General features: G+C 37.3%; 1 protein-coding gene across 8 annotated transcripts in view; it reads left to right on the top strand.

Annotated features, from left to right (window-relative positions):
• The window catches only part of LOC119543434 (cat eye syndrome critical region protein 2), a 160,458-nt gene that overhangs the window by 106,879 nt on the left and 30,860 nt on the right, over positions 1–22,719 (top strand). For all 8 annotated transcript variants that reach the window (XR_005218581.1, XM_037848253.1, XM_037848254.1 and 5 more), the window contains 5 exons: positions 16,635–16,818; positions 18,031–18,170; positions 18,793–18,897; positions 20,656–20,705; positions 21,421–21,590. Coding sequence is in view for 7 of the 8 variants with exons in the window: in XM_037848253.1 (XP_037704181.1) it covers positions 16,635–16,818; positions 18,031–18,170; positions 18,793–18,897; positions 20,656–20,705; positions 21,421–21,590 (649 nt within the window). In the remaining variant the exon portion in view is untranslated. The remainder of the gene's footprint in view (positions 1–16,634; positions 16,819–18,030; positions 18,171–18,792; positions 18,898–20,655; positions 20,706–21,420; positions 21,591–22,719) is intronic.

The raw sequence follows: 22,719 nt of genomic DNA on the forward strand, positions 1-22,719 counted from the left end.
ATTTTTTATTAAAAAAACAAACAAGAAGAAAATATTTCAAATTAAACCAAAACAAAGGAATAACAAAAACAAATAACCTAAAATAACTACATTGCTTCCAACATGTTCCTACCCTACCCCAAGAAAATAAACAAACCGTAACCAAACAAAGGAATAAGAAAAAAAAAAAAACCTAAAATAACTACATTGCTTCCAACTTGTTCCTACCCTACCCCAAGAAAATAAACAAACTGTAACCAAACAAAGGAATAAGGAAAAAAAAAACCTAAAATAACTACATTGCTTCCAACTTGTTCCTACCATACCCCCCAAAAATTAACAAACCTTAGTAATTCCTGAGCATTCCCATAACATTAAGATCACCCTCCGTAACTTACCTGTTCTTCTGAAATTATCATTCCCTCTTCACTAGTTGCTGTCTATTGCTAGGTCCCCTACATTCTACAGTATAAAACATTTATTTTGCATTTTTCACCAAGTTCACATTAGTGGTAACATACAATATCCCTCTTTTTGTTCTGGCTTATTTCACTCAGCATTATGTCTTCAAGGTTCATCCACGCTGTCATATGTTTCACAACCTCATTCCTTCTTATTGCCGCATAGTATTCCATTGTGTGTATATACCACATTTTGTTTATCCACTCATCTGTTGAAGGTCATTTGGGTTGTTTCCATCTCTTGACAATTGTGAATAATGCTGCTATGAACACCAGTGTAAATATCTGTTCGTGTCACTGCTTTCAGATCATCTGGGTATTTACCGAGAAGTGAAATTGCTGGATAGAGGGGTCACTCTATATCTAGTTTTCTAAGGAACTGCCGGACAGTCTTCTAGAGTGGTTATACCATTTTACAGTCCCACCAACAATGAATAAGAATTCCAATTTCTCCACATCCTCTCCAGCATTTGTAATTTCTTGTTTGTTTAATAGCATCCATTCTAATAGGTGTGAGATGGTATCTCATAGTGGTCTTGATTTGCATCTCCCTAATATCTAGTGAAGATGAACATTTTTTCATGTGTTTTTAGTCATTTGTATTTCCTCTTCAGAGAAATGTCTTTTCATATCTTTTGCCCATTTTATAATTGGGCAGTTTGTACTGTTGTCATTGAGTTGTAGGATTTCTTTATATATGTGTTAAGATATCAGTCTTTTATCACATACGTGGTTTCCAAATATTTTTCCCATTGAGTTGGTTGCCTCTTCACCTTTTTGACAAATTCCTTTGAGGTACAGAAGCTTTTAAGTTTGAGGAGATCCCATTTATCTCTTTTTTCTTTTGTTGCTTGTGCTTTGGGTGTAGTCTAAGAAGCGACCTCCTAGTACAAGGTCTGGAAGATGTTTCCCTACATTATCTTCTAGGAGTTTTATGGTACTGTCTCTTATATTGAGGTCTTTAATCCACTTTGAGTTAATTTTCATGTAGGATATAAGGTAGCATTCCTCTTTCATTCTTTTGGATAGGTATTTCCAGCTCTCCCAGCTCCATTTGCTGAAGAGAAAGCCATCAGCAAATGAGGCTGGGAGAAAGCCTTCTGGACAAAAAGGGGAAAGAGAAACAAAATAAAATTTCAGTGGCTGAGAGATTTCAAATGGAGTTGAGAGGTCATTCTGGAGGTAACTCTTACGTGTTTATATATATATATATATATATATATATATATATATATATATATATATCCCTTTTTAGTTTTTAGTTTATTAGAATAGTTAGAAGGAAATATCTAAAACTGTTGGACTGCAGTAAGGCCAGTGTATAACTATTATAGCTTATATGGTGTGACCATATGACTGTGAAAACCTTATGGCTCACGCTGCCTTTACCCAGTGTATGGACAAATAAGTAGAAAAATGGGGACAAAAAGTAAATGAATAATATGGGGGAGGGAAGAGTATGGGATGTTTTGGGTGTTCTTTTTACTTTTGTTTTTATTCTTGTTTTTAGTTTTGGAGTAATGAAAATGTTCAGAGGTTGATTGTGGTGATGGATGCGTGGCTATATGATGATACTGTGAACAATTGTTTTACACTTTGGATGATTGTATGGCATGTGAATATATTTCAGTAAAAAAAAAAAAGCAAGCCTGAGGTTCCACACTCGGGTAGGTTCTTATACAAGGTTGTGAAAACCAGGAGGCAGAGACCATTGAGGAACCTCTCAAAGAGGCTGCCTCTTTACTGCACATGCTTTTATCATGTTGACCATAACTTACAACTTACAGAACTAAATGACATTTGTGAGATATACACACATAATCATCTGCTTCTAATCACACTTACTTAGTTCCTAACAATATTTCCTAAATATTTATGTATTTTCACTTGGGTTCATTTCATTTTTTAGTCTCCCTGTGAGTGAAGAGGAAGAGATGCTGGAGGTCATCACATAGATTAGTAAGGCTCCATTTTATAGGGAAAGAACAGAGAACTTAATTATCAGGTTACATACCCGGTTAGAAGATCAGTTCCCCCATCATCTTGCCCTTAAAACAAGACGAGGTACAAAGAACTGAAAGAACACAAACTTGAATTTTCAAGCATCTATCATAAAATTTGAATTTTAGGTCTGTTGCTCAGACCCTTAGGTGTTTTATCTTTCTATGATATTAATGCAGTTTTGCAGTCTAGAAAATAAATTGAAAAATATCACCAAATACAGTATACAGCATAAATTCTCATCCTAACCCTGAAGATGGGGCACAGGTATATAAACAAGTTTTCTCTTTTGTGTACATTTGTTTATATGAGGTGAAATGGTATTTCTGTATTTCAGAATGTATCAGGTCAAAACTGGCTATGTTTTCTCCTTGGTCACAGGAAAACACCTTGTTTCATTCTGTCATCTGATTCTTCTGTGTGCTCCCCACAACTTTTGTCTTTGTAGATTGCACAGAGGTCAATATTCTGGAGAGGCATGAAGATTGTCTACTAAGCTTCCACAGTGCTGAATTATAGCAGCTCTTAGAAATACCAGTTTGCCTCTTATCACAACACTGTGTCAGTGCCTCCTAAATGATCTCTTTTGCAGTGAGAGGCTACTTTCTAAAAAAACATGACCTCAGTCAAATGTTGTAAGATTTAAAATGCTTACTGTAGGTGGAAGGAGAGGGGGGTGTTTTTTCTGCACTCTTGGTAACAGCTGATTCTTTTGACCTTTCTGCTGTTGAAGGAGAATGAGTTTTAGATGCATAGAAACAGGAAGAGTCCAGTGCTGTCAGCATTCACTCTCCTTTGGAGTGCGAGGTGGGGAGCAGTAGCACAGGTCTACCAGTGGTGATGACAAGTCATTCCCAAAAAAGGCAGAACCTGCTGATCTGTGCCTGAGCAGGGAGGGAAGCAAGAGATCGTTCAGCATATCCCAAACTTCAGTCTTCAGAACTCTATGAGATGATGCTGAATATTATAGAAAACATTAATTATTTTATTTGTAAACAAATTAATGAAATTAAAATATTTCTAGATTGTCAAATTTGAGAACTTGGAATCCCAGGATTCTGAATCAGTTGGTCTGGGATGAAGCTTAGGAATGAGAATTTTAGAAACTTATTATTGAAATATATATTACACACAGAAAAGTGCATATTTCTTGAGCATATAGCTCAATGAATTTTGACCAACTGAAACTATATTGAGCATCCAGAATAAGAAAGAACACTGCTATGGATTCTGCTTGTTACATTAAAAGGAATTCCCTAAAGTGATAGTTGTTTCTTCCCACCAGTGATGGGGCCACATGCGGTGTAGAGTGAATTCATACTCCTGAGTCTCTCAGGTTTTACTTTTCATCCCATCCTAATGAAAACAGAATTTGGGTAAATAAATGACTGCTAAGAAAGTTACTTAATTTTCTTCTGCATAATTTGTCTTATCCATAAAATAGGATAATGGGATTTATGAGAAGCCCTTGAAGAGTGTTTTAGAACATGTTAATAAATGTCAGTTGCCTTTATCAAGGGTAGAAACATTATCATTAGTTTCTGCACATCCTGAGTAGGAAGTAGACTTCAACTTAAGCAATTTTCCTTCTCTTTATCCTCTATGGATTGCATATTTTGGAACAAACATTTTAGATTTGGCAGACTTTCACTGCACTGGATAAAATAATAGATATTTTAGGGTTTGTGCGTCTTATGGCCTCTCTGTCATCGTATTGCGAAAGCAGCCATAGGCAATAAAATGACCGATCATGCCTGTATTCTAATAACACTGTGTAGAGCCTGAAATTTGAATTTTGTATGATTTTTCACGTGTCCTGAAATATTATTTTTCTTTTGATTTTTTTTTTTTAATTAACCATTTAAAAGTGTAAAAACTATTCTTTGTATTTTGTTAAAAAACAAAACAAAACAGACATCTGGCCAGATTTGGCTCATGGGCCATAATTTGCTTATCTGTTTTAGAAAATTAAATTGTTTACTCTTCTAGTTACATTAATTCAATCTAACCTTTAAACTGACATATGGAACCCACCCTCTTTTTAATTGTACTCTCCAAACTGAGAGCATAATACTGTGTTCTGCCTGTGAAAATACTACTAACCAACATGTCCTAACTGTGTCCTCAGCACTGCTCTGAATTGCTTTTCAGGAACTCGCATTTAATCCTTGTAGTGACCTTCTTAATATAAAGTCCTTTCTCATCCACCTGTCAAGGATGAGGAACTTAGGCCCAGGGAGTTTAAATAATTTGTCCAAGATTACTCAGCTGGTAATTGATATAAGACAGATTTAGCCCCTGGCAGTCTAACTCAGATCTCAAGCTCTTAAATACAACCCCATCCTGTAAATGAATTCAAAGAGAAATGTTATGGAAAAAAGGTTTTCCTCTAAAACAAGAGTTCCTAACTATTTTTGTGTTCTCTGCTTCTTTGGACCCTTGTAAAGCATGTGGAACCCCTCTAAGAATAATGGTTTTAAATCACAAAATACAATAGGATTATAACAGAACTGCATTATACTGAAGCATGGTTAGTAAAATATTAAAGAAACAAATTTTTGATATAGTAATGTGCCCTAATCAGCACTTTTCCTTTCTAGAGATTACTGTTTTAATCTCAAAGTATTCATGAAATTTTGAGGATTTCAGCAATGTTTGTAATGTGATAGGATTTCTATTGATGAAAAATACATAGGTAATAGCAAAATAACTGTGGTTTGTTGCCTACATTCATAATTGAAGGAAATATTAAACTGTTAAAATAAAAATGGAGTATTTTCTCATCCGAGTTCATGGACCACCTGAATCATGCCCATGAACCTCTGCTTTAAAAGTTCTTCAAATCTTAAATTAATCTGAAGTTCAGAATGAACATCTCAGAAATGAAGGGAACCTTAGATATCAACTAGTACAATTTGTTGGGTTTCTGTTGCTGTTGTATATATATATATTTTAAACTGGTGAAGTAACTAAAGCTGGAGCTGCTGCAAAATCAGTACAAGTACTCAGGCAATGACTCCCATCTCTACATGTGTGCCACCATACTCCTTTGTGATACCATATTCAGTCTCATTCTCATTATGACATTAGGATTCAGTGGCAAATCTTTGGTTTGGCTGGGTTTTATTTCTGTTGTTAGGAAATTTGTTGTGCTTGAGAGAATTTAGAATCAAATTTCAGTTCAAAAGTTTTTCAGAACTTTATTCATTTTGTTTCCTGCTCCCCCTTGCCCCTGACTCCCACACCCCCCCAAATGCAGTGTCATAACAGATAGTGGGTGACAGCTTATTCACACCCCTATGCCTTTGTGTAAACCCTTCCCCCTGAGTGTGGACAGGATCTGTGACTTGCTTCTAACCAGTATAATATGGCAAAGGTGATGGGATGTCAGTCCCAATTTATATATAGGGAAAACTTTTAAAGAAATTCAAGGAATGATTAACATGGTTCAGTAAAATGATTATACCTGGTAAGAAAGGAGAAGAATGTAGGTAATATGTTACATCTAAGGTGGTGATTCTCAGACCTTAGTGAGCATCAGATTCACTTGGAGGGCATGTTAAATCGCAGATTGTGGGCCACTACCATCTGATTCAGTAGCTCTGGAGTGGGGCCTGAAAATTTGCATTCTTTGTAAGTTGTGGTGATGCTGGTCGAGATCATTGGTTTAAGGTGCCGGTACTTTTCTTTACCTTAAGCTTGATGGTGTACATTCGGGTGCTTGTTTTAGTTTCTGTCATTTGGAGGGATTCTTTCCCCATTTCTTTTGACTTTAGAAACCTAAATGCAGAGTTCTGATTTGTTGGTAGCCTACTGTTGATGGCCTTCCCAATACTCCGTATTCTCCCTGGAATTTCAGTTCTAGCCATTTAGTTTTATGGGTCTGTATAAATGAAAATATCTTAGTGATTTAAAATGATTCATCAGTCAGTTCCTCCTTCAACATCATTTCTTTTTCTTAATTGAGAAGTTTCCTAGTTTAATTTATTTTGTGGAAATTACAGTGCCTTTGTTGAATATGTTGATTTAAGCTCACCTATATTGAGATATAATTTAGATAAGATAAAATTCACACAGACCGAGTGTTCAGACCAGTGTGTTTTTTGACATATTCATCAATCTGTGTAATTACCATTCTACTCTAGATAATAGAACATTTCCATCTCTCCCAAAAGTTACCTTGTGTCCCTTTGCAGTCAGTCTCCCTGACACAAACACCACACTCAAGGCTATTGCTGATCTGATTTTTATAGATTAGTTTTACCTATTCTCAGATTTCACATGAATGGGACTTTACAGTAAATACTCTGTGCCATCTTTCAGTCAGCAAAACGTCTATATGAGGTTAATGCACACAGCTGTGTGTATCAGTAGAATGGTCTTTTTAGAATGGTTAGAGAGAGATTGAGAAGTATTCCAGTGATACTTGATATCTCAATTGATAATTGATATCTCAGTTTGTTCATTTGTTTACTTGTTGGTGGGCATTTACATTGTTTCCAGGTTTGGGCTATTATAAATAAAGTTGCTGTGAACATTTGAGTACAGATCTTTGTATGGACAAGTGTTTTCATTTCTCTAGGGAATTGCTGGGTCATATGGTAAAAGTATGTTTAATTTTAAGAACCTGCCAGACTGTTTTCCAAAGCAGTCGCAATATTTTACACCCCAACCAGTAACATGAATATTCCAGTTGCTCCATATCTTTGCCAACATTTGTTGATTTTAATTTTAGCCAGTTATTTTACTGATGCTGTTGTGTCCAAAGTGGCATCGTGTGGTTTTAATTTACATTTGCCTGATGACTAGTGATGTTCAGCAATTATTCATGTGCTTACCTTCATACATCTTTTGTGTGTGTGAAATGTCTGCTCAAGTATTTTCTCATTTGTTCTGAACTGAAGTTGCTTGATTTTTAAAATTGAGTTGTGAGAATTCTTTATATGTTCTGGATACAGGTCTTTTGTCAGACATATAATGTGTTGTGAATGTTTTCTTTTGTTCTGTAGCTCACTTTTCTATTTGTATGAGAGTGTGTTTTGATGAGTGGAAATGTTTTCATTTTGATGGAGACCAATTTATCAGTTTTTTCCAGTATGTTTCATACTTTTTTTATTTCCTCTAAAAACGTGCCTTCCTCAAGTTCATGAAGATTTTCTTCTGTTTCCTTTGAGAAGTTTTATCGTTTCAGCTTTTTAAACTTAGCATTATGATGCACTTTTTTTCATTAGTGAAGTTGTATGTTTACAGAAAATCATGGAGAAAATAAAAGTTCCTGTATACTTCCCTCGCACCCTACCATTTTCCTTTAACGCTTTGGGTTAATGTGATACTTTTGTTAAACTGATGAAACATTATACTATTAACTATAGTGCATAGTTTATATTGGGGTTCACTGTCTGTTTTGTACAGTCCTATGGTGTTTTTATTTTTGTTTTTTTGGTTTTTTTTTTAAATTTTATTCTAGTAACATATATGCAACCTAAAATTTCACCTTTAACCACATTCGAATATATAAATCAGAGATGTTAATTATGTTTACAGTGTTGCACTACCGTCACCACCATCCACTACCAAAACTTTTCCATCAAACCAAGCAGAAACTCTGTACCAGTTAAGCATAAATTTCCCATTCCCTGTCCCCACTCTGGCCCCTGGTAAACCTATGTTTTAGTTTCTGACTCTGCTTCTCTGTTTTCTTCTAGGAGTTTTGTAGTTTTGATTTATAAATTGAGGTCTTTGATCCATTTTGGGTTAATTTTGTAGGTAGTGTGAGGTAAGGATCTCGTTCATCCTTGTGAATATGGATATCCAATTTTCGTACCACCATTTGTTGAAGAGACAATTCTTCCCCCCATGACTGGACTGGGCACCTTTGTCAAAAATCAGTTGGATGTGAGAGTTTGTTTCGGTAATCTCAATTCAACTCGTCAATATGTCTGCTGTTTTGCCGGAATCATGTTATTTTTATTAATGTTCTGTGTAATAAATTTTAAAACCAGGAACTGTGAGTCCTTCTTCTTTGTTTCTCTGTTTTAAGATAGCTTTGGCTTTTTGATAGCTAATGCTGATTTGATGATTGGCTTTTCCATTTCTGCAAAGAAGGCTATTGAAGTTTGATTGGAATTGCATTGAATCTGTAAATCTTTTCAGTAGAATTGACATCTTGACAATATTTAGTCTTCTGATCCATGAATGTGGAATGTCCTTCCATTTATTTAGGTTCTTTGATTTAATTTATCAATGTTCTGTAAGTTTCCATATATAAGTTCTTTATATCCTTGGTTAATTTATTCCTAGATATTTGATTCTTTTAGTATTGCTTTATAAATGTAAGTTTCTTCATGATTTCTTCTTCAGATGGTTCATTACTAGTGAACAGAATCAGCACAGATTTTTGCATGTTGATAATTGTACCCTGCCACTTGTTTGAATTTGTTCATTAGCTATAGTAGATTGTTGTAGATTTTTTAGGATATTGTATGATGTATGATCATATATTATTTGCAAATCTGCAATTATGAAGAGATTTAATTTCTTTCCAATTTAGATGACTTTATTTCTTTTTTCTTGCCTAATTGCTCTGGCTAGAACTTCCAGTACAATTTTGCATCACAGTGGGCATCCTTGTCTTGATTTTAGAGGGAAAACTCAAAGCCTTTCACCTTGAGTATAATGTTAACTGTGGATTTGTTGTATTTGCCCCAATCATGTTGGGGTAGTTTCCTTCTATTTCCTTATATTCCTTGTTTCCTAAGAATTTCTAAGGTTTTATCAAAAAGGGGTACTCACATTTTGTCAAATGCCTTTTTCTGTATCAATTGAGATGATCATGTAAAGTTTTTTTGGCCTTCATTCTGTTAATGTGGTACGTCATATTAATAGATTTTTTTTATATTGAAACACCCATGCATGCCTGGGATAAAACCCACTTCATCATGGTGTATAATTCCTTTAATGCGCTGTTAGATTAACTTTGCTAATATTCTGTTGAAGATTTTTGTGTCTGTATTCATAGTAAATGTTCATCTGTAGTTTTCTTTTCTTTATCTGGCTTTGGTATGAGAATGATGTTGAGCCTCATAAAATGAGTTAGGGAGTGTTCACTCCAATGTTTTGGAAGACTTGAAGCAGGCTATAGGTATTAGGTCTTCTTGGAATGTTTGGTAGAATTCCCATGAAGCCATCTGTTCCTGGGTTTTACTTTGTTGGGAGGTTTTTATTACTGATTTTATCTCTTTCTTTGGTATGTTGAGATATTCTGTTTCTTTTTGAGTCTGTATAGGCAGTTTGTGTGTTTCTAGGAATGTGTTGATTTCATCTAGATCATCTGATTTGTTGATGTACAGTTGTTCATGGTATCCTCTTATAATCTGGAGGTAAGATGGGGTCATTAGTAATTTCCCCGTTTCATTTCTGATGTTAGTTATTTGTGTCTTCTCTCTTTTTTTGTCAGTCTAGCTAAACATTTTCCGATTTTATCATTCTTTTAAAGAACCAACTTTTGTTTTTGTTGATTCTGTTGTTCTTTTACGCTCTATTTCATTACGTCTACTATAATCTTTACTTGCTTTTTTCTGCTTTTTTGGCTTTAGTTTGCTTTTCTTTTTCTAGGTTCTCCACTTGTCAGTTTCTTTGATTTGAGATTTTTTTTAATATAGACATCTAGAGTTATGAATTTCCTTGAACCACTGCCTTTGCTACACTGGTATGATTCTGTATATTGTTTTTGTTCTCATTTGCTTAAAGATGTTTCCTGATTTTCCTTGTGATTTCTTCTTTGAACTATTAGTTGTTCAATATTGTGTTAATTTCCTCATATCTGTGAATTTTCCAGTTTTCCCTCTGTTAGTGATTCCTAGCTTCATTCCATTGTGATCAGAGAAGATACATTGCATGATACCAATATTTTTGCACTTATTTAAACTTGTTTTGTGACCTCACTTATGGTGTATACTCTGGAGAATATCCCATGTGCACTAAAGAAGAATGTGTATTCTGCTGCTGTAAGGTGAAGTGTTCATAATTGTCTGTAAGTTCTAGTTAATTGCTTTATAGTATCATTCTAGTTGCTTTATAGTATCATCAAGTCTTCCATTTCCTAACCAATCTTCTATGTAGATGTTCTATCCTTTATTGACAGGTATATTGGCATCTCTTACTATTAATGTAGAACTGTTTATTTTTCCCTTAGAATCTGTCAATATTTGCTTCATATATTTTGGGGCTCTGCTATTAGGGGCATATATATTTATGCTTGTTATGTCTTCTTGTTGAATTGAACCCATTAACAGTATATAGTGACCTTCTTTGTCTCTTGTAATAGTTTCTGATCTTTCCATTTTTTTCTCCATTGTTCTTTTGTCTGTTCGAATTTGGTTGTCTGTCTTATAGCTTGCTGATCCTTTCTTCTGCCTTGTCAAATCTGCTGTTGTGTATCTTAGCATATTTTAAATTTCGTATACAGTATTTTTCATTTCTATAATGTTTATTTTTCTATGTATTCTTTCAAATTCTTTATGTTCTTCTAGTGTCTTCTTAATATCCTGTCTCTTAATGCATATTTTCCTTCATTTCTTTTGAATTGATTCAGGAGATTTGTTTGAACATCTCTGATTACTTGTCACAGATTCTGTGTCTCCTCTGACTTTTTTATTTATTCCTTTGAGCCATTTCTTCCTGTGTTTTGGTACGCCTTCTGATTTTTTGCTGGTGTCTCATCTTCTGATTATCTTGATGGGTCTATTCTGAAGATTGGTTTCTCTCTCATCTAGGGTTTAGTCATTGCCTGAGTTTGTATTAAGTCACTGCTTCGACAGTTAGATCGTCAGTATTTCCCAACCAAAACAGTTCGGGTACCCCTGCAGAGGGTGTAAGCCAGGTCTGATGGGCCTGGGCTAGGGTCCGGAGAGGCTAGGAAAAGCCCTGCAGTTCCTCTGCACTTTCCTGTCTGCCATGCAGGTGGCGCTCTTCTGTTACTTATTTGGCCTGGTTCCCTCAAAGTGGGGGGAGGGGCACCAGGAACTATGGCCAGAATTAAAGTGTCTGCCCCCATTTTCTCAGTCCCTTCATCTAGCACTGAACTGGGCATTGATATGTCCTCCCCTGTCCCTCGGGTCCCAAACAGTTGATTCGGACAGTTTCTGCCTCACTAATTGCCCCTTTTGGGAAAGAATTAGATTCTGTCATTCCCTCCCTTATCCTCCATTTTGGAGGCTCTTCCTTGCTACCCTTTTGTATTTTTTCCTCCTCCACAGCTTGAGTCCTGCGGTGGTTCCCTCTGGACCTGGGTCTCTGTGTCTGGATATAGGTGGGGACCTGTCTCAATGCTGTCAGAGATTTTATAGTCTGTGTCCTTGATGGGAGGTGGAAAGGATCCCGGTCGCTGCCTCTGGGCACATCCTGAGCTGTGTGGGATCATGTGAGGCGTAGGGAAGAGGACTGGCCTGTCTGGGACAGAGGTTTTCTACCTGATATTTTTTTCTGTCATGGATTCAGCATTTGTGGGATTCTTTTCCAGTCTTTACCTTCCTCAAGATTTCTGAGGAAGTGAGGGTTTTTTGTTTGTTTGTTTGTTTGTTTTTTTGCAGAATATCGGGGGAGAGGTTTTCACTAGATGGCTTACGTTACCGTGTTGATGATGTCACCTCACGTTTTTTACTTAATGTCTATTTCATCTGATATTAGTATAGCTACCCCAGGTCTCTTCTGATTAGTATTTTCATGATATAATTTTTTTCATCCTTTCACTTGCAACCTATTTGTATTTTTGAATTTGAGATGAGTATCTTTTAAAAAACATATAGTTGGGTCATGCTTTTTTATCCATTGTGCCAGTCTCTGCATTTTGACTGACAAGTTATAATCCATTTACATATAAAATAACTACTGATAATGCAGGAGGACTTTCTGCCATTTTTCTGCTTGGTCTGTGTAAGTCTTCTACCTTATTTGTTCCTCAGTTCTTCCATTAATGCCTACTTTCATAGTTACTTGAGATATATATGTATATATATATCATTTATTCATTGTACCATTTTTGGCCCTCATTTCTTTCTATATGTATTTTTCAGAAATTTTCTTTGTGGTTAACATGGGGCTTAAATTTAATATCTAAATCTGTAACAATCATGTTTGATTTGATACCAACCTAACTTCAGTAGCATACTCTTCCCTAGACCCCTTTGTCCCCCGCCCCCCCACCATTTTATTGTGCTTGGTACAAAGTATATTTGTGTCATTTATAAGGGTTTGGAAGTTTTCCCCAATTATGTCCTCAAATACTCTTCCTAGCCCTTTACTCTTCTCCTTTTGAGACACCGGTGATTCTTACATTTGTGCATTTCATGTTGTCCACCATTTACCTGAGATACATTTCAAATTTTTTGACTTTTTTCACCACTTAATTCTTTTGTGCATTTGCATTCAATTGCAGTATCCTCTAGTTCCCTTATTCTTCTGCCTCTTCAAATCTGCTGTTGTGTGTCTGTAGTATATTCTTAATTTGATCTACAGTACCTTTTATTTCCATAAGATCTTCTCCAAGTTCTGTGTCTCCTCCAGCTTTTCAGTTTGGTCATTTGGCCTGTCCATATCTTCTTGGGTCTCCATGTGCTTTGTAATTTTCTGTTGACTTTGTGGCATTTGCCTATTTTGAGAAGGTTGTTTTGGGAGATGCAGGACTACCTAGACATTTATTTAAAATTTGGCAGCTCCACAGCTTTTTGGAATGCAGTTTACCTGTCTTCCCAGCAATGGTGCTCTTGAGCCACTTCTAACCCTCAGGCCAGCTTTTTCCCCGACTGTGCCTGCACGCTGGGCAGGTTCCAAACCAGGTGGAAATTCAGTCAGTTCACCTGTTCTCTGTGTGTTCTGGGGACTGCCAGCCCTGGGGGTGAGGGTTAGGCTCTGTGCAGGATAGCAGGGTGTCCACTTAAGGGCATCGTGGGTATGGTGATTCCTGGATCTCCAAGTGCATCACTCTTGTCCTGTGGCACTGTGCATCACACTCCCCAGCTCAAATGTGCCATGTTCCCTGCCCACCATGCACCCAGGAACTTCTGGGGTTGGGGAGGGGGTCCCCATGCTTTCATGTTGTTCCTCCACATATCCCTGCTTCTCACTCATGCACATTGCAGACTTTTGTGGAGGAAGAGTAAATGGGGTCAACACAGGTCTCCTGTTTACTGTGTTCCCTCATGGGAGCTCCTGGCTATGGGGCCGAGGAGGATTATCTCCACAGCTAATTGCTCAGATGAGTGCGTGGGTGTGGAGAGCTCCTTCCTCCCCTGCCAGTGCAGTTGAATAAACTCACCCTATCCTCTCAGATGTAATTTCTCCACTTTTTCATCCAAGTCCCCACTATGTATTGTAGAGGTCCTTTTCTGCCACTTGTTACTTGAAACTGCTGTCCTGGGCGTTTTCTGCCTTTTCTGTTTTTTTTTTTTCACAGAGGAGACGTTTACTCTGCCTCACCTATTCCACCATCTTCTCGGAAGTCAAATATTTTTAAGAGAACCTTTTACTTCCTGGTGTATATTGTGTATTTCATTTTCTACACAAACAACTGCAGCAATTGACTCAGGTTGTGCCATCCTTGTCAACATCAGTCTAACCAGTAGAAGCATGGTCTATCTGGAACAAGCTTAGAAATTCTCTGCTGGGGTTCTGAAAAATGGCTAACTCAGCCCTAGGAAGTTGAAAAGTGGTTGACTCATCCTTCTGTCAGCCTTCTCTTTTGTTCACTGATACATGCAACTGACACCCCTCTTCTCTTTCTCTCTCTTTGAAATGTTATTATATGGAAAAGAGAGGCGATTGGGAGATGGAGGTATATTAATACTTTCTTTCACTTCCCTTTCTCGTCTCTTAGCCGTGATGCTCTGTAACAACCATTTGCTTTTCTTGCTGTTTTGTAGGATGGAAAATGAATGAGAAAAGGGGTCATGTAAGAACATATGGGACTTTGCCAGATAAGAAGGAAGGTAGTGTTTTTTGTACTCAATACCTCCAGTAGGTTTGATCTTTTTGTTGTTCATACTCACATGAAAAGTTTCATTATAATTTAGAATCATTTCTGAAAGAGGTTTTTAAGTCATTAATAGAGAATTGCAGTGAGCTGAATGGTTGAATAACCAGTGCATGTTTCAGGTAATCTAGAATTGCTGCCTGAGAATTTTTTAAAAATATACATCAGTTTTTCACAGCATAGTGCCATTGCATGCTTCTTCCTTCAGGCAGCAAATTTGAAATTGCATGTGCTCATTTTTCTGAGATCAGAGAGTATGTGGTATTAATCAGATTTTGAAAACAGTTTTTCTCCTATGGAAGAACCTAACTACAAAGTATTAGCCAGATTTTTAGCTTCCTGGAGTCTTCTTTTCATTTTAAATTATCCAACTTTCCCACTCCTTTCAGTTTCTGCTATTTAAAAGAAAGGATGTAGATTTATATACAAGGAAACAGAATTATCTTGAATTGTAAGCCCTCAAGTATCTGTGGTAAGGTGGTACATCTTAAGAAAACTTCTAGCAAAAGTGAAGTAATTGAAACTGAGTGGGAGAAGAAGGCTGTTGGGAAGGAATCTCAAACATGCAGTCCTTTGAGACAAGTCGGGCTGTCACACAGATTGCAGGCACAGAAAACAATACTGTTTGTACACATACACTGTTTGTTCAGCTGTTGTGTGTGTGTGTGTGTGCGCGCTTCCTTTTCCTCATATTTGAATAAGAGCAGTCTCCCTGGTTTGGCTGGGCCAATCTTCTGCTGCATCCTCCAGCCATGGTGCCAGTCTGATGAAACAGTCACAGTATCACAAATTTACTGTTTCACTTTACTGGCGGAGAAACAGGTCTTATTTGGGGAACTTGGTGTACATTGAAATACTAGGAAGCATGTAGTAGATAAAACAATTTATTAACAAAGGGAGATTGCATCTTCACACTCCTGGCTCCTGAAAGAAACAATTAGAAAGAAAACAACACCCATTTTTATTTTTAAATTCACTATAGCCACACTGTCTGTTTTTACCAACAGTTTAAATTATCTTTGTCCAGCTCCTTACTCCTGGAGCGGGCAGTACCAGCTTCATAGGCAATGGAAAGAGGAAGCCAATCCAAACCCACTAAAGTTCAAGCAGGTATTACTATGCCAGCCCTCATGCTGCATCTTGATAAGGTAACATATTCACATTTTCCCCAGGGAGATAGGAGGGGAAAGAAGTTTCTTTTCTCATTTGAAAAGCAAAATGCTTAATTTCTTAGTTGCCTTAGGCTACTTAATTTTTTCCATGAGTTTTTCCTTCAGCATTTTCTATAAATATAACTGCCTTAGATTATGAGTAGATGCCTCTTTTAAAATCATATTGATAAATAACTCCTTTAGACCTTTTACTTAGAGAGAAAAAAATGTTCACATCACCATTTGGTGAAATTATATCCAGATTCTTTATAATCGTCGAGATAAAGAATAACCGTCTAACAATTACACAGTGTTTTATTGTATTACATGCAAGGGACAAATTAAAATGCAGTTGTGGAATTGTAGAGTTACTAATCAAACTCTAACCAATAAAGATGTAAGTTGCCATCAAGCTGTCTTGAATGTTTTCTGTAGAAAAACTGTCTTAATTTTAGGATATAGTATTTTGTAACATGCCCTGAAGTTTACGTAAAATTAAATATAAAATTATAGTTCCACATGAAAGTAGCCCCTTGCATTCTGGAGAGGTTCTGTACCTTTGCATCTTAATCTGAGTTAAATGATTTAGGCTAAACAGACTTACAAGTTTCTTTTTTGTATGCCATCTAAGTCATGAACTAGTTTTGAATAGAATATCTATCTGAACTTTGTAGAGTCTCTTTAATTGTATAAGCAAAGGTAAGACTGTTGCCTCAATTTCACATTGATAATGTGGATTATTAGAACTTTTACCTGTTTCACTGGTATGCACTGTTTATGGTTCAAAGTGAAACAACCTGCTCTCCTTGAGATTTGACAAAATATGGCCAAATAGATGGCATAATTGACGCAGCTTCAGTGCGGGTCTTTCAGAACCTTCCTGTTACTGCTTTTCATTTCCTGCTTTCTATTTAAGATTTGTCAGCTGTCAAACCATCACCTCTCTCTCTCCCTTCCCCAACCCTTCCTCTATTTTATATTAATGTATTTTTGTCTTTGGGGCCATTTGGTTAGGCCTCAGACATTCCACAGCTACCTAGAAGACATCATCAACTACCGTTGGGAGCTTGAAGAAGGGAAACCCAACCCTCTCAGAGAAGCCAGTTTCCAAGACCTCCCTCTTCGCACTCGTGTGGAGATCCTACACCGCCTCTGTGACTATCGGCTAGATGCCGATGATGTCTTCGATCTTCTCAAGGTGAAAGAAAGAAAGCCAGTAATCTGGAATTTGGTCAGAATGTAAAAAGAGAATGGCTTGTGTTACTAATGCGGGGCTCTTGTTTGATAATAACAATGTGTACAAAAGCATGACCATCATAACCAAGGGAATCAACATGGTTAGGTGTTATTTGGGTTTAATTTCTAATTTGGTTTTTTCTTCTTTTACATGCTTTGAGTCCATACTGACAGAGGAACACTCAGACACACCTATTCATTCTCCTTGTCATCAATTAAAACAGCAACTAAATCAGCTACTGAGTTTTACTTTATTCCCCAAGGTCTAGATGTGAGCATAACTGAAATATTTACTGAAAGTTCCAAGGACCATGAACCTTTATATGTGCTAGGGAAGTTCATCCCCCATGCACATACATGCACATGACAAAATGAAGAAGTGCTGGAGAAGAATGATGTGGATTTCTCTTCCCTCCCTTTTAGCCATCTATTGCTGTTATCTATTTTAGAAGTCTGTCTCAGAGGGAGGGGTGGTGTAGGTTATTGGTTTTCACTCATAGGGAGGTCAACTTCTAATCCTGCTCAATCAGAAATGTGTTGATGACTTCTCATTTCAGCCCCACTCATGGACATGTTATAAAAATCATTGTGTAATTTAGCACAGTCTTTGCTGAGAATTCAAGGACTTGAATAGCAGTGGGAAGGTCAGAACAGGTCAGACCCTGGAGTAAATTGGGAGCTGTATTGCAGGATCTCAGCTGGATTAAGAGTTGTTGTACATTATGATGGTGCTATGACAGAGGATCACATGGGACAGAGCTTTCACAGCATCTCAGTCTGCTGTGCCATAATTGTTTTTCCTTTCATGGGTGCACACATGAAATAGTAACAAACCAAACCAAATATATAAAATGTACATCAAAATTCCTTTTGGGTCGCCCCCCCCGCCCCCCCCCCCCCCCCCCCGCGCTTTTTTGTTGTTGTTGTTAAAATTGGTCAGTGGTGAGGGAGGAGGGTACCATTTGAAGTATTTCCATATCCTGTTCTTCAAAGAAGGTACCATTTTCCCATTGTATCTGCGTTTCGTATGCCCTGATTCAATATTGAAGATACTTGGGCATTTTTAAATATGAGTTGTGTCAAGAGTATAAATTTTGAATCCTGATTTTAGTTTTCTTCTGTTTCATTTTGTTCTCCATTTTCCCAACTCTCTTTTTCCTTTTCTTCTATCTAGGGTCTGGATGCAGACAGTCTCCGTGTGGAACCGCTGGGTGAAGACAACTCTGGGGCACTCTATTGGTATTTCTATGGAACACGAATGTACAAAGAAGACCCGGTACAAGGAAACTCCAATGGAGCCCTCTCTTTGAGCAGGTACATTCTTCAAGGGCATATGGCTGTGATAGCTATTGTATAGAAATGTCATTAAGATTAAATGCATCAGAATTCTGCACAAGTTTTACTTTTCAATAAGTGAATTTAGCTATAATACCATGCCTGCAAAGTGACAGGGACAAGTTATTTCATATAAAATAAAAAAGAATTAATCCATAATATCTACTACCAGAGTCGTGAAAGATATTGCCTTACTAACCGTAGGATTCATCGGTATAGGTCTAGGAAGAACCTAAAATGATGCCTGAAACATAAGCCTTACTAAATGCTTCCTGAATGGAGAAGGGGCCTCCTTTCATAGCATTGCAAAGGATGCTAATCTCCTCTTTCATTTAGACTTTATCGCTAGGAGCAGAACTCACTATTTGGAAGTTGTTAGGTCTTACTTAGGTCTTAATATTGCAAAATGTCAGTTTTCCTTGGTTCCACATTCTAAAAATGGAAAAGAGTTAAGTAAGTCACCCTACCTTTCCCTGTGACTGCTGCATTTAATCCTTTTTGGTAAGCTCGTGGCCAGAAGTACTATAATTGCTATTTTAAAACACATATATAGCACTCAATCCAACATCAGAACATTTCTATTTAATATACCATTTCTTAGGGAAAATGAAGGACAAAAAAATGTCTCAAATGTTCCTGGAAAAACAGGAAAAAGAAGAGGAAGACCCCCCAAACGGAAAAAACTACAGGAGGATATTACAGTGAGGTAAAGAAATCCTTTTGGCCCATGGTTATAGACCCTCATGCTGGGAGGAACCCTGGATTTCACTCATTTCCACTCAAGCCATGGGATGGTGTGGGTCTGGGAGTGTAGAGACTGGATCAGAGTCCTCGGTATTACTAAGTGGGCAGAGGGGATCTGGAAGTCATCGCTGTGTGACCTCTAGCTCATTACCTACCCTCTCTGACCTGTTCTTTTATTGGACCATGGGATGGTACTAATAGTAAGAAGGATTAAATTGTATGCGACAATGTAAGAATGATTCATTGACAGTGCGTGTTAGCTTATAAATTCTGTTCTGTCACTCTTTTTTTGCAGAATGGTCGAGCAGGTTACTTCTGTGACTAAACTTTGACTAATAATCAGCATTTTAATACTATTGTATATAATATGTCACTCAGGACTTAATTCATTCCCATTAAAAATTTTAGTAGCAAACTTGCCCTGCATGCTTTATTTTGTTTCAGATGCAATCTTTTTTATTTTTCAAATGCAGTCTTCTCTCCTATAAAGAAAAGATTTTTAAACATTTTTATGCCTTATTCTTTTGTATTTAATTTTAGCGTGTGAAAAATTTCTGTTACATGTAAGAAATTTTATTTTATGCATTCAGGAAAAACTTTTTATATATTCTTTGTTATTGTCTTTTAGGAAATTCCATCATGACTTTTGGTGTTTTCAGACTCTAGTTTATACTGTGTAAATATACTTTTATTTATAGATCAGATATAGCGTTATAAACCTATGAAAGTTAGGCCATGCTTTTGAAAATTCTAATAATACAAATATGGGGCAAATAGATTCTTCTCTCTAAATATTGAATGTGAATGATTGGATTGGGCCAGTTCTTAGTATGTTATTAACCACTGAAATCAGATGATGAATACATCAGTTAGAATTTGATTTTTAAAGTCAAGAATCTGTATTCCACTTAACTTTCCGGAAATTTGACTGCCAGTGGCAGCTGCCTGTTTCCTCCCATCAGCTCTTGTGGGAAATGTTCTATAATCCCTTCTGTTACTCTTCATACAATATCTGTTTCTGGATTTTATTAGAAATCCAAAACTTATATATTCAGAAAGCTATTTTATCCCTGTCTCCATTTCTCTGTAGGTACCAACAAGTAAAGTGTCTCAGCCTTGGGACTATAGATTCATTTAGCAAGCATGCGTGGACTTGTGCTACCCTCTACTGGTGATTTTATTCCTTTAGAGCTGTGCATCCAATACAGTATTTATGTACATATTTAAATTTAAATATTTAAAAGTGAGATAAGATTTATAATTCAGTTCCTCAGACAAACCACCCACTTTTCAACTGCTCAGTAGCCACATGTGTTTCAGGGCCCTTGTATTGAATTATCACAAATACGAAACAGTTCAGTCCTCACCATATGGACAGCACTGCTGTAAATATTAGAAAGGAAAAAACCCACAGAGTGTGTCCTAGGGGCTTTATATGTTTGATTTCCAAAAAATCTTTTAGAAGTTACTATCTTCCCATGCGTTAATGTTGCTGCCCTAACATTGTATACCTTCGTATTAGTACTTAAAGGGTAAGATAAGAACTTCCCATTATATGCCTATACCTAGTGTTCATTAGTAGAGTAGTTCCTTCTCCTTTCCCTGCCTCTTGACATACATGTAATCCTTGTACTAAATTAATTGAGTCTACCTTCTGGGAGAAACTATAATTTTGGACATGTCTGTATTTTAATTGGTGCCTCCTTTTCCTGTGTTTCAGTGAAAAGCCGGAAGAAAACTCCTTGGCATCTGAGCCACAGACAAGAAATGGTAATGACCTTTGCTGAAGTTTAGAATGGATTAAGTAAACATGATTCTCTTATATTATGATGGTGACTCTGGTTCTCCAGTCATACAGGGTAGTAAATATTATTGCAGTAGGATTCCAATTAGCCTTTTTACCTTCCTTCAATTCTCTCTTCTTGGTCCTGTGCCCATCTCTGTCTGTGGGACCAGTTGAGACCAGCTCTTTTCATGTTTGTGCCACATTCCTTGGGGACAGTGTAATAGACAAACATTCGAATGGATGAGCAGCCTCTCAAAGAGCGATCTTTTTAAGGGCAAATTCTTTATAAAGGTTTATACTGGTTTCCCCTACCTAGATGTCAGTTCTGTAATCCAAGAATTGTAAATTGGGTGGGGGCCGGGGAATAGCGATATATAGCATTACAACGTACTTGAGAAGGTCGGTTCTGCAAACGCCCTAATTCAAAACCATTTATGCAGAAAAATAGATACATCGAGTCATTTCTAGGATACTGAAGTTTCTCTCTCGCAGGTCACAGTAACTCTATTTGAACTACCTTTGGCCTTTCTTAACTTGGTTGTAAATAGTGATGGTAGTAGAATTTAAAAGTAACGGGTCTTTTTTCCCTCGGACACCGTGGTTTTGGTCATAACCCAGGGTAGAAGTAAAACTGAAAATAAATAGGAAGAAAAGCCCTAGTGGGATCTATGGTAGTGAACTCTTCCCTTTGTTTTCTAGGTTCCCAAGGTCCAGGCCAAGGCACTTGGTGGCTCTTGTGCCAAACAGAAGAAGAATGGAGACAGGTCACAGAGAGTTTTCGAGAGAGGACCTCCCTGCGAGAACGACAGCTCTATAAGCTCCTCAGTGAGGACTTCCTGCCTGAGATTTGCAACATGATTGCCCAGAAGGTAGGTGAACACCCACAGGTTCTTCCCCTCTGTGTTAGGTATGATGCTTGTATTAGTCAGAGTTCTCTAGGGAAACAGAACTGACAGGAGACATCTGTAAATATCATGAAATTTTTATAGGAATTTTGTCACATGACTGTGAGGATGCACATGTCCAAATTCCATAAGGAACCCCAATGAAGGTTTTCAGTGAATTACCAAGGAGAAGCTGGCTGGTTGAAGTGTAGAGAAGGGTAATTCTCTCTTTTGACTGCTGAAATCATCACTTCTTTTAAAGTCTTCAACTGATAGGATGAAACCAGACTTCTCTCATTATTAAAGGCAATCTCAGTTGATTGTAGAGGTAATCAGCCATAGAGGCAATCAACTTACTGAAGATTTAAGTCTGTAAAATGTCCTCATAGTAACAGTCATGCGAGTGCTTCCTTGACTGAACAGCTGGATGCCATCACCTGGCCAAGTTGACACATGAACTTAACTATCACAGAGGGTTCTCAATTGGGACGTTTGAGGATGTTCAGCTGGCCTGGAAGTCCTCTCTTGGCTGGACTATGACCCCATGGCACCCCCTCTCTTTCATTACGCATGCTACAATATCCTCCCTACTCCAAGAAGTTCTTGGAGTCCACTCACACCCCCCAATAGTGACTTTTTCACAATCTGGAACCAATTTTCTTTTCCCATTCCATTCCTTGGGGAACATTCCCTGCACCTCCAGTGTGCCTCAGATCACCCTGTGCTCTGTAGGTATTTTTTATAAATCATCTTTTAGAGATCTGTCTCCCACTAAGCAGCAGGAGTTTGGGATTATTTGTCTTTTGTAGATCCAGTACCAACTCTGTGCCCCTTTCCACCAGATTTCCAGGTGCCTTTTCTCACTTCATGGGCAAAGTTTTAGTTTCATAAACTCTGTGTGTCCATCCTATATTTTCATGAACTTTCACCCTAATTCAGACATTTTCTAGCTTCTTTCCCTCTCCACTTTTAAGGCCGCACCTAAAAATCACTGCTTCCGTGAACTGTGCCTCTTTGTGCCAGGTGTAGGATTTTCATCCCTGACGTGTCTTATGTCTTGCTTTACTGTGGATTGTTTACACTTCTTCGGTGAAAGGACCATGTCTTACGCATA

This window comes from Choloepus didactylus, chromosome 8 (genome assembly GCF_015220235.1).
Source record: "Choloepus didactylus isolate mChoDid1 chromosome 8, mChoDid1.pri, whole genome shotgun sequence".
Classification (NCBI taxonomy): Eukaryota; Metazoa; Chordata; class Mammalia; order Pilosa; family Megalonychidae; genus Choloepus; species Choloepus didactylus.